Raw genomic sequence first — 13,003 nt, 5'->3', positions numbered from 1 at the left:
ACTTGTCACATCATCACTATTGTATATTAAAGCTTTTAATAGCTTTTAAAGTAGAAATCAATGAGATATCTGGGATAGATATCTATAATAGATCTAATTACAGGATTAGTTAAAATTAAGTGTTATTATCACACATATTGGTATATTGATTCGTCCTAATTAGTTTCCAAGATCAATACGTTTAGCCAACCAAAATTAACATCTATCTAATTAAAACGGATATTAATATATCATTTTTTAAACTATCTGTACTATAAATTAAAATCAGTATGTTGGATAATAGAGAAAATATTAATTTTAAAAAAGTAAAATACAATATATCACACAGAAATAAAAATAATCCACTAAAATGTTTTCGTCGCAAACGAAAAAAACTTTCATATTACATAAAAAAAAACGGTTGAAATAATAAAAGCAAATGTACCTATGAATACCAAATTTTAGATAGAAATTTCATACTTTAAAAATCATATCTGATCCACCCTCATGCAACTTTCCGCATGATGACAGGTGAAAAAGAGATATCGCCGCCAACAACGTAACTTGCATAATTCATCGGATTTCGTCGAAGACGGTGTGCGTTTCACGTGATGATGCGATCGGTCGTGCGCGTTAAAGTCGATAGCACACGTGGGAGCAGGTGGACTTGTCGATAGCGTGTCGACGATGAAGAGACCGTATTAGCGACACGCTGTTCCATGAAGATGTGGGTGACAGCGCCGGGTCTCGCCGAGTTGACAGACACGTGTTACACACGAAACACGAGCCACGCCGTGGAGCATGGCCGTTCATATCGAGCCGGTAATGCGTGCGTGTGTGCATGCAGTTTCTCCCGGCGCATTTCCCCACGAATTCCGCATGGCCGGACATGGCGACGCCTGACTGCCGGGGAAATTCGTCGACCTTTAGCGTAATAACCCGGGGGCCGTCGTCGGGACGACGATGTCGCGATCGTTGTTGTCCTCCCGGCCGGTTATCCTCTTTATTCGTCGACGTCGGAACTGCCGTACCTCTCATACGTGACTCGCAAAAATGAAAGGCGAGACGATGGCGTGATAAAAACTGGTGGAAATGCGGAAGGAAGCAACACAATGCGCGCTTTTGTGTATGCGTCGCTGTGCTTGTGAGAGGAATTGCTATGATTTTCGAGAATAACGATAGGTCTGTGACAACAATTCGAGGAAACGTAAGGATAACAATTTTCGAGACCGTTACTTGTGACTAGCGTTGTTGTTATTGTTATTATTATTATTATCATTTCGCGACCAACTTTTCGTTGGATATTATTTTTAAACAATTTTAATTTTATTTCTATTAGGTGTTGGAATTAATTCGTAGCGTTTTACAAGTGATGGGAAGTACTTTCATTAATGTATTTTTTAATGCTCATGTGAAATAAATAACATTCTTTCATTAAAAACGCTACGAATTAATTCCAACACCTAATATATATACAGTTTTTGACATAAATCTTAATGAAAATAATAAGATTCGATAATATACCTTTAAAAAAATATTTAATTTTGTAGCTGTTTAATAATAATAATAGTAGCTTTATCGAATGCTATAGCTTATAGTTAAATTAAAAACAACATGTATAGTACACGACAAAATACCAAAAGCAATAGGTGTAATTGTAGTTAAGAACTGATGATGCTTAATCTGTAACATCTAATACGGCAAACTAAAAATATGTGAAAGTAGAACAGTACTGAATGTAAGAATTCACATGCATTAGATAAAGTGCAGATTACTGTTTTGAACATCTATAATACGTTGTTGCAAATTGGTCGATATTTCATTGTCTCGGTGCATTTCACTGTGCACCAGAAAATCGCTAAACCTCTTCGACAGAGTTAATGTTGTCTCGTCTCCCACGTTGAACGCGGCGATTCGATCGATAAAATTAATCCATTTAGATATTTCAAATGAACCCGGCGGGTGCGCCTGAATGCACCCCATCCGCTGGGGCTCACGGCGCTTCACATCGAGCATACAAATTCGAGTAACGGCGAGTTTTCAAGTGGTCGATCGCGAACGGTGGCTCGGATAACGCTCGTCCGCCGACCTTCGCGGAATATTGTACAGACTACACGCCGGGCTCTCCATGAATTATGCATATTTTCCGCGATATGAGTGTCTGAGTGATGGCCCGGCACATAGCTTTGACAGGTTGTAAATTAGAATGCCGGAAAACTGGCGGAGGCGGCCGCGAGCATGCATCGCGATTTCGGCCGAAGAAGCAACGAAGGGCCTCTCGAGTGGTTCTCGAGGATATGGATGTGCCAAGTTTCTTGCCGACACTCTGTATTTTAGTGTCTTATTACCGTGTATGTACCGCAAGATGGAAAGATTTTTACACATCATTTTTATCTCACTTTTCACATGAAATTTGTTATGATTTTACTATACGTTCTGCTGCTTCCTACGCGAAAAATTGTATCAATATTACGATTAGCATGAAGGAATAAAATAAATTATTTTACCAGTAGAGTGATTAATTCTAGAATTAATTTCAATATTTCGCGATACAATCTATCAAAACTATGTTTTCACTGAATAAAAAAAAAAAGCTTAAATAAATTTTTAAAAAAGAGCTTAAATAAATTTATAAATGGAAGTAAAAAATTAAAAAACAATTGTCGAGTTTGTAATAGGAACAATGCATATTTTTGCAGGTTCTGCTTGTTTCCGTTAGAATTGAAACGTGCACCAAACGACTACCGTTAAGTTCTGAGAGAATGATGCATTCAGGAATCGTCATGCGGTGAGCCCAATCCGTCAGCTGCGCTCATGACATACGTGGGACAGGCACGAAACGTATGTGTATCGGAAAACGGCGGAAGGAAGTATACGTAAAATATGAACGCGACGACTGCTACGGTTGTGTTTTTCACCCCCCAACAAATTGGTGAGATATGTGGCTGCGCGTAAAGGACATGTGTACTTCGCATGTTTTGGAATTGATCCAAGCGAAAACCAGTTCTCATTTGGTGTGGTTACTTGACAAACGCCGGATTGCAATATATTACGAAAGATAAGATAAAATAAGGCGGTAAAATAATAAAAGCAAATCTCGTTATTCCTTCGAATTAAGAATGATTTTACGATTAATATGGTAATATCCTCAATATAATAGAATATTCAACAGTGATTTTAATGAGAGATTTTCGACAGATGTTAGGGTGTCAACATCACGTTTCCGATATACGAAATTTGTAATCGGACTTCGTGTAGTTTTAGTATATAAAATAAATACGAATATTCGATTCCCATGCTATATGTTATACACGTTCAGCTTCGTCTGCGTTAAAAAATACATGCGATATACAATATATGCGCTGTCTGCACACCAATAGATTAAGCACGTTCTACGCGTAAATAAAATATAAAATTTTATACAATATTCAAAAGTATAATAACAACGCATTCTCTGTATAGGAAGCACGATATTGATGTGTTTTACAACAATTTTAAATATCAACATTTTGAAATATTTTAATATAATAATGTTATAAAATATTAACATAAAAAACTTTTTTGAGTTTTTGCACAGGATAATTTTATATTTATGTACCTTTCATGATCATATTTTTACAATTGAAATATGACACTTTCTATCTTATCTCATCAAATTTTCCATTGTTCGACCGTTGTTTTCTCGTTTCTTCTCTGATGTATTTTTATTATTTCATCACATATTTCGCATTTTGTCCTCTTATTCAATATATAAAAAACTACCCCATATAAGTTCTTATAACATTACGTGACACCCTGGTTTTCTCCAGTTTAAGTAAAATAACATAGACACCCAATGTTGTGAATAACGACGGATATTTATTACTATACAATCATCAATAATATACCAGACTTTATGATATATATGTGACACTCTTAGAAAAGTTTGATTAAATCACGAAACTTTATAAATTATTTTTTAAGAATACCTTTTAGCGAAATACAAAAACAATTAAATATTAAGTAGGTTTAATAGTAATTCAATTTGAATAATAAACTAACGAAAATCTTTTTGACAAGAAAGATTGCATAATGGAATTAGCTGAACAATTAAATTATTATTTTCTGTTTGTTTTTTCTTTTGCCTCTGTTTACAATTTTATGTATGTGAATCGTCTCATTCTGTCTATTTCAATGCATTAAAGGTTTGAGAAAACACACGAGTTGGAGAGTCATGGCCGTTTAACAATACGACACATATACGCACAATCACGCATGCAACCGCTTTCAGTAGCAAATGAACACCGCCAACGCGTGCGAGTGTTACGAGCGAGCGGATGAGAAGGACACATCTCAATGATCGTTATTCCATTATTCAACGATTCACTTGACCCTTTCAAAACGTTAAAGAGCTATTGAGTGTTTCCAATTATACGCAAAGCTACGGATTTTCTAGTGTAAAAAAATTTCCCGTTCAGCTTTAACATCGATCGCAATTCGATGATGGACGATTCCACGAACTTTCCAAACATGTCATTCAAATCTTTCTCCCCAAACCGCGTACAATCGTTTTATTGCTCGTGACGATGTTGTGAAAGTTGGACGATATCCGCGAAAGTTTTGTAGAATAAAACGTAAAATATGTCGCAGCTCTGATAACGGGGTAGTCAAAACGCGCGGCGAGCTGCCTCACCTAATCGATATCTTGGTTGCATCTGTCGAATTTACCCTTCCGCAGGTTGAACGCAACATGATTCCGCTTTGTGATTCACCCATGGCGCTTATATACCCCTAACTCTCCACCTCATTCCGCGACCCTCTGATCCTGCTCCCGATCGGTCCAGACAATATACTGTAGCATATTGCCGCGTATTATACGAATTATTACGCAGGCATTAAACGCATCGGCCTTGAACAAATATAATAAATATACCGGGTGGTCTCGACGTCCTAAGCGCACACCGCACACTGTTAACGTGCCCAGACCTTATGGCATCGATGTTTCCGCTTACGCTACATTTACAGTGACCCCGTCGGCATGAGTGCGCTCGCTTGACGTATGTATGTATCTGGGTCGAAAGATAACGGTTTGAAATCTCGCAATGCATACACCCACCGCACTTTCAGATAATACATGAATCGATCGAGGTAGAACTGATTATTCGTGGATCAATTGTAAGAAACATTGAAAATATTTCCGAACAATGACAACATAATGATTTATTAAAGTGCAAAGTTCGCTCTAATGCGAAATACGTGGGACATCATCCTGAAAGCGGTGTTAAAAATATAATCGTTACGTGTTTGCCGTAACGAAAGGTCAGTGGTTTCGTACCTCCTCCGTCTAATTTAATGTGTAGTTAAGTACTAACGCTTTGCAGTTTTGCGCAATAATTTCGATACTTTTCATATACCGACTCAAAACCCATTCCACGCAATCTATATAATTTCGCCGATTCGACAACATATGAACATATATACGCGATGTCGGTACAGTAAATTAGTGATCGAAGATCAATTTCATTTCTGGACTTGAACGCTGTCCTCCCAGCAAAAAGATGCGCTTTCAAGCGCATCTTCGAGAAATATGTAAGAGCGACTGCACGTTATATATTTTTAGAGTTTGTAAGACGTTGCATTGTATCTGTAATGTTGCGTGCACTGCATTGTCCCGAGGGTAACGAAAGAGTTGCGAACCGCCGTGGAATAACATTTCGCCCTCCCACAATCGAGGCGTTTTCAGCATACATCGACCCGAAAAATTTGCACCACGCTCACACAGCTCTTTATTCGCTTTATTTCCCCGGACTTTATCTCCTGTGGGATATCCCTTTACGATAATATCGCCGCAAAATGGACGAATCGATACGTTGGTGTAAGCTTCAAAGCCAATTCGTCAGGCGTGCCACAGAAAGACGGGATGGCGATGGCGTCGGCACGAATTCGCGACGTTAACCCAGATCGTTGTCCTTGGAGGTAGTCCAGCTAGCCGGGTCGCCGGTTGCCAGGATACCCGGACTCCTGTGAGAGATCGCCGTGGAAAATACGCGGACGCTTTTTGCGCCACCCTCTCGGCCCGAAACGGGATTCAAGCCAGCCAGGCCAGCCTGGTGTTTCCCGTTAAAGAGATCGTCAGAGGGTTTTCATGCTTCGTAAAAGGATAAAACTGCTACCGCCACTTGTAACACGAATGACAAGAGAGACGGGAGTTTTAACGAGATAAATTTGTTACCAACCGTTTTTAAATGTGTTTAACTTAATCCTTTTTTAATGTGTTTAACTTTATATTTCTCGAATAATCATGGATATGATTTTTTATTTAGAAAAAAAATTTAACATAATATTTTATAGACAAAAAGAATAAATTAGATTTTTTTACTTTCGATCTAAACGTATTTCCTATATATGCAAGGAAAGAATGATTTTGCTGAAATATTTCAAAATTTAGCTAGATACAGAGCTCAAAATATTATAATTTTGTCTGAATCGAGCATCAAAATAATTATATAAGATTCAAACTAATTGTTATAATGTTAAAATTTTCGCTGCATTGTCATCGATACTTAAGTGTTCTACATAATTATTTTGACCCATGATTCTTTTCAAATCTGTATTTATAATTAAATTTTTAGATACTTTATCAAAATCTTTCCGTGTATTTTTTTAAATGTTCATCATACAATTTAATTAATTTCGTTAAGTTAAAGTAAGTATTGTATTTTATTTAGTAAACAGCACATTCTCTTCAAACTTCTGTTGCATGCATACACAATATTATTAGTCAAAACAAACTCTACTACAATACAATGGAACTTTGTTAAAATACGCAAATACTTTACATGAATTGCGCTTTTTATTATTATCGCTCTCATCATGCTCAAACTACAATTGCACTTCAATTGCAAAACTATAACGACGAGGATTTCATTGCACTTTGTACACGATATTGTGTGGCAAAGTGCACTTGAGAAATTTCCGTCGGGAATTGAGATTTTCCGTATTATTCCGCGTTCTGTCCAATCCTATTGCATTCACAAATATTTTGGCGAGAGTAAAAGGAAAATGTTTATAAAGCAAATATAAAGTTTCGTTCGTAGGAGTTATGTCTTTTATGGCAACAGCAATATACTCTGAATTTAACTCGGAAATGTAAAAACTTTGCCATTTTTTCATTATAAAATTTTGCATTTTTAACTCTTTCCATTAAAAACTTTTTTTTAAATATAAATGTCTGAATTACAAGAAATGTATGCAAAGATACGGCCTCAATCAGATAGATTTTAATACAGAAAAGGAAGATTTTCGAAAGATGTTTAATCAATATACTTTAAATGTAAACGATATAAATTATTTATAAGCCTTTCAGCAAGTACATAAAATTACGATACTTTCTCTAACTATTTCTCTTGTCGCATAAATTTAGGTCATCTTCTTCGACATTAAATTCTTTCGCGTGAATGGCATTTACGCGTTCATCGATATACACACACATACGCGTGGCTGTGCTAATGTTCGCAAGTAAAAGGGAGATGAAAGGCGCACTTTGTACTTAAGGGAAGGTATATATCGAGTAAATGAGATATAAATTTTCTCTCCCGTTTCGTCGATCATTTATTCGACGGTTCTCGATCGGTCGCGGATGGAGAAGCACGGCGAGTGCCAGGGGCGGCGTACACTTAAATAAAGGGTCGCTACGTCGCTCGTGGACATCCTAAATAGATGGGCAATGGGTTCTTGAATTATGAGCATCCGTATCGAGTTGGCCTAATGCAATTATCTCTTTTAGAGTATATTGGCTCCATTTCTATATTAAAATTGAACACAGCCGCGTGTGCAATTGCACTCCTATTAGATTCGATTAAATGGGCTTTAATTTAAATAAAAGGCGAATGAAAGAAATAGCTATAAAAAGTAGCTATTTCAACTATTAATAGCATTATGTATTCCTTATTGACACGACAGATGCGATATTTAAAAAGAAGTATTGTTTCTCCTGGCATATTAATTTATAAATAATTTTTTTATTAAAATAATTTATAATTTAATGATATATATGAAACAACTTTTCGTTAATTAACAGTTATAGATTTACTCTTTAATGCAAATGCCGTTATTAAAAATACAAGGAATTTAAAATTAAAATTGTATTGGTTTTAATCCTGTTTAGAGGAATTGCTACTGTTAAGATTGTCGTTTAAAAGAAAGATTTGGTAGTAAAAGAAAAATACAAAAAAATCAAAAGAGCGGCAAATTGAATATGTAGAATGTCGAGAATCATCTGCATTCTGCATTGTAACTAGTAAAGAATGGAAATATTCCGCAACGCCCGCGGCATCGTAAACGAGAAAATGTGTTCGCAGCTAATGTACAAGGGAAGATCCAATTATGACAGCAAAGCATTTAGCAAATAGTTCAACGTAAAATACAGCTTCTTATATTTTATCATATTTTTACGACGCTCACATGCACTGTTTTATCTGCCTACCTTGTCGGATTCCATCCACAATGATTTCGAGATAGATTTTGTTGTTTCTGCTCGTGCAAATTCCATGGCCTCTATTGAATTCTGAAAAAAAATATTTAAAGAAAATATGAGTAAAAATATTTGAAAAAAAAAACTGATTATTTCAGCGCGCTTCAAAAAATTCCGAAGCAACGTTGCGAGCGTCAATTAAGATATTTTTATAAAAATATTAAAAAATCTATAATATTAAAAAAATTTTATAATATTAATTGCACATATAAAAATTTAAAATAAAAAACCGTGTTTATATTAAATTCTTATTATTTAATAGTAATCATTTTAATAATATTTGCTCAACTAAATCAATTTTTATTAATTCTTATTAAATTTTCAAATATATCGTAATATACCATATAACATGTAAAAAATATTTTTGTCAGCTTTAAAACTATGCTAGGATGATCAAAAATAGCATATGAGCGGCTTTCGCGATATATTGAAAGCCGCACATTTTACAGTATCGGGAAACGTGGGATACCTTCGTCGGGAATTTACGCTGCGATTTTTTTCATGCGGTATAACTATTGATAAGCGCGGCGAGGATGCGGCTCGAGATGCTTTTGTACATTTCGTCCGGCCACAACCAGTAAAGATAGCGGTTTCAGTAATATCCAAGGGTGTGAGAGGGTTCGCTCGCGGTACAAATTCGAGGACTACGGTAATTCCGCAATACGAGCGGCAACGAGGGTAACGAGCTTCCCAGATTATCTGACCAACGGGCGAGGGCGGAGGATTGTGTTCGGCGGAGGCAACGCGTATCCTTCTACACCCCGCTAATGCGGGGAGCACGTCGCGGAAAATATCGATCCTCGACTTCGTTCTGTGCGGCCTTCTCTCCGCGCACGGCGTTTAACAAGCGCATTACGTTAGCCCCTTTTAAAAGATCGCACTTCTGACTTCAATGGGCCGTGTAATCGGATTAGGATCGACACAATGCGCCTGTGCCACGAATGTGTAACGTTCCATCGTCGTGCGTCGATTCCATCTGCCAAGTCTTGCTATCGGGGCTACATCCGATGCATACGTCCGGCCCGGCCGTCTCGCTGCATCACTATGGCATCTTCGGAGACGAGGACCGAAATGTGAGAAGCTATAAAACCGATGCGAGAGATATGGGATATAGAGCGTAGTATTACTAACGAAATAATAACCGCGCGACCAATGGAGACTAGACAGATTTGACGTCAACATCAAAGTTCAAAAATGTTAAATTAAAAATATTTTAAAAAGTTTTCTATGAATTTTATTATTTCTTACAAAGAGATATTAGGTATATATTACCATATTAACTGGTTTAATATGATACACGTGATAATATGATATTGCAGTTAATTCTAAATATATATATATTCTCATTGAAATATTGATTTATGACTCCTCTCACAATATACGGAATGCAGAGAATAAAAGATAAAATATTCATATTACGAAATTGTTTATTTCTAACTGGACATTTTTATTACAATTTGGTCTCTTCTTCCTTCCCCCTCCCCCCCTCCCCCTCTCTCTCTTTCTCTGTCTTTCTTTCTCTTTACGGATATAAGCGAACTAAATTGTGAACACCGAAATAAAAATGCATTACACACGCACACACGATGTAATAATTAATATATTTCAAATATGCAATCACCATGCGCTGCAAATGCGCAATACTCATTATAATGTCAAATGATGCCTTTTTCCCCAATTATACACAAAATTAATTCGTTAGTCGTTGAATATTTCGTCGTCACGAACGATCCGTCAACGTCAACTCATGTGGCGGTTATACGCGTTCGAATGAACCGTTAATTATCAGTTGCACTCTGCACGCTTCTCAGAACCATACATCAGCATCGGGCCCTTGGTGTGTCTCGAGCAAAAGCACATTACTTCGTAACGATAATATTTACTGAATTCAGACGCAGACTCGCGTTGATATCGTGAGCGTATTAAATTTACGATAAACAGCCGGCTGCATTGAATAACGTGTACACGTACGGGGCATTTCGAATTTTTGTTATCAGCATCGAAAAAATATCCGGTAACAGTTGAGTGATATTATTATCTTACATGTGATTGCAAATACATTTGATAAAAGATGAAGAAATCGAGAACTCGATATGTGACGGTAATTTTATTTATTATGAAATAATCCGTGACTTTTTTAAATCACACAATAATTTCACTTTAATAATTCCTATTGAAAATAAACTTTAATTTAACATTTCATTATCGAGAATTAAAATAAATAGAAATATTCTTAGAGAAATCAATGAAGTATTATAATTATATGCAAATTTCGGAATATTCTGTACAAGTACGTAAGATTATATTTCCTTTGTGTCATGAAATTTAATATACACACGCGATTAATTTCTTCGACATTCAAGAAGAAAAAATTGTCGTGAAAAGCCATTACGTAATCCGCTCTTACTTCGTTTTCCCGACGTAGCCCTAGAAAATGCTACATAAAGTTCAATATAGAGTGTTTATGCCTCTGGAAAATTGTAAGCGGTTATTCAAAATGAAATAAACGAGCGAACCCATTTTTAGGAAACTGCGGCGGTAAAGCCGGTCTTCGCGGTTAAAAATTATTCACGTCGTTTTATATTAACCGGCCGGGTGCCTTATTTCCGTTGAATTCTCCCGAACATTTTCTTTTCGTCTACGTATTATACCATAATTCGTCGGGCAACCAGCGTAATTTTCGTTTAAATATTACGTAAAACTTCATGTAAGGCGACGATTTTTAATCCACGACGAGTATTCCACAAACGCGAAATGTCGCGGTCGTGCCGCGACTACGAGAGGCTTGGTGCGTTAAATAAGTGAGTGTACCATTCGCGTCCCAGAAGAAATTTTGCAGCAACCAAGCGAATTTGCGAGTCCGCTCTCGGTTCTCCCAGTAACCAGCTGGTTTCGTATCCCGAGATCTTGAAAGCCGCGGTTCGTCAATCAGTAAGTTACGAGGGACATTCGGGCTTTACGGGCCCTCATACGTCTCCTTCGTCTTATCGAGGCGCGCGCCAAAACCGACGAGAAATAAATCCTTCTTTTTGCCCTCTCGTGGCACCGTTCAGACGAAACTTTTGCCTTCCGGCCGCCGCGAAGTGTTTATGCTCTCGTATAAAGGAAGAAGAGAGAGGAGAGAGGAGAGAGGAGAGAGACAAAGTGATATCCCGAGGTGAAACGCGGGCGAGAGAGGAACCGGGAGAGGCGTGGACACAATGCCGCCCTTTTACGGCAAGAAACAGTCACCGTCGGCGTTTGAAAGTTTCCCCCTTGGAAAAATATCACCTTCCTGCTCGGGGGACCAAATAAATGTAACTCCGTTACCGCGAGGAGCCTGTCGCGCCTCGGCCTTTCCTCGGAAACTCGGACTCGATTTCTTCTTACCTCTCATTTCCTCTTGGGAAACTCACGTTAAAGATTGCAGTCAGGCTTTACTTATCTAACGGAATCGAAACTTCCTTGGAATTTTAATGAAGATACGAGCTCCATACGTATACCTGTATTGATACGAACGATTCTTTAAATGAGTGATTGAATTCAGGAATAAAGGTTCTTCAAATATAAACGATGGAATTAAGGATTCTTCAAATAAGTGAATGGGGTGAATGAAGAAAATGTGTATCGCGATTAGTAAGTTCGCAAATGTCGAAACTGACAATAAAACTAATGATAAATCGACCGATTTGTCCGAGGTATTATTGGAGTGTACTATAATGCTACCTCACCTTTGAAATATTGCACTACGAAGTTTGATCGACGAAACGAATCGACAAACCAATAGAATGCTATCATAACCGCTGATGCAATTTATTTTCTAGTTTATGGCGGCAACTGACGGAAAACGATATCGTTAGCAACATATATGTAGGTTTCTATAAGTGGAAATATTGGACGTTTGATCACACATTGATTGCACGTTACTTATCTAATCGATCAGGGGGAATATAATATTTTTTAATCAACTCATATAAAGCACAAGTATTTTTTAAAACGCAGGATTTTAATATTTAAATGATATAAAATGTTTTCATTAAAAGTAAGTTTCATAAAAGCATTGCTTTTAATGAAAATATTTTATATCATCTAAATATTTTCATAAAAATAAATAGTAAAGGAAATGTAACAAAATTCATAAGCATATAAAATAATTCTGATCAGTCAGAATTAAACGACCGCATACATCTCGCAGTTATTAATCAATAAATATGCTTTCGTCAATAACTAAAATTATACGACGATAGCGATATCATGTATTAATCTTTGCTTGACGATTGAACAGTAATCACGCTTATTTCGCGGCAAACACGCCGACATCAAACGAGTTCCCTTTGAAACGCATATCCGCCTCTTTATTTCCAGCTTCGCTTTCCTCTCGTGTATTTACCTCTGTTGCGTTAACGAGTTTCGTGTACTTTATCCAGCCTTCGGGCGCTTTTCATATCCCTGTGCGCGATCCGCAGTGCACGGCATCAAAAAACAGCACCGGGGAGGACGTCTCTCGTTCTTTCTTTCCGAGCACTGAGCAGT

The 13,003-nt window shown here is 37.1% G+C and overlaps 1 protein-coding gene and 1 long non-coding RNA gene across 3 annotated transcripts in view; one reads left to right on the top strand and one right to left on the bottom strand.

Moving 5' to 3' along the window:
* Nucleotides 1-13,003, bottom strand: part of LOC105151642 (uncharacterized) — a 65,002-nt gene that overhangs the window by 45,961 nt on the left and 6,038 nt on the right. For both annotated transcript variants that reach the window (XM_087403117.1, XM_087403119.1), the window contains exon 2: nucleotides 8,444-8,524. In XM_087403117.1, the coding sequence (XP_087259243.1) occupies nucleotides 8,444-8,509 (66 nt within the window). In that variant the 5' untranslated portion in view covers nucleotides 8,510-8,524. The remainder of the gene's footprint in view (nucleotides 1-8,443; nucleotides 8,525-13,003) is intronic.
* LOC147910548 (uncharacterized) lies at nucleotides 412-3,564 on the top strand. The gene is made up of 2 exons (XR_015544116.1): nucleotides 412-2,330; nucleotides 2,679-3,564. It is a non-coding gene; the product is annotated as an uncharacterized LOC147910548 (long non-coding RNA).

The sequence above is a fragment of the Acromyrmex echinatior genome, chromosome 2 (genome assembly GCF_024713525.1).
Source record: "Acromyrmex echinatior isolate Ae372 chromosome 2, ASM2471352v2, whole genome shotgun sequence".
NCBI classification, from domain to species: domain Eukaryota; kingdom Metazoa; phylum Arthropoda; class Insecta; order Hymenoptera; family Formicidae; genus Acromyrmex; species Acromyrmex echinatior.
Note: the sequence above shows the minus strand (reverse complement) of the source record. Positions and strands in the feature narration are given on the sequence as shown.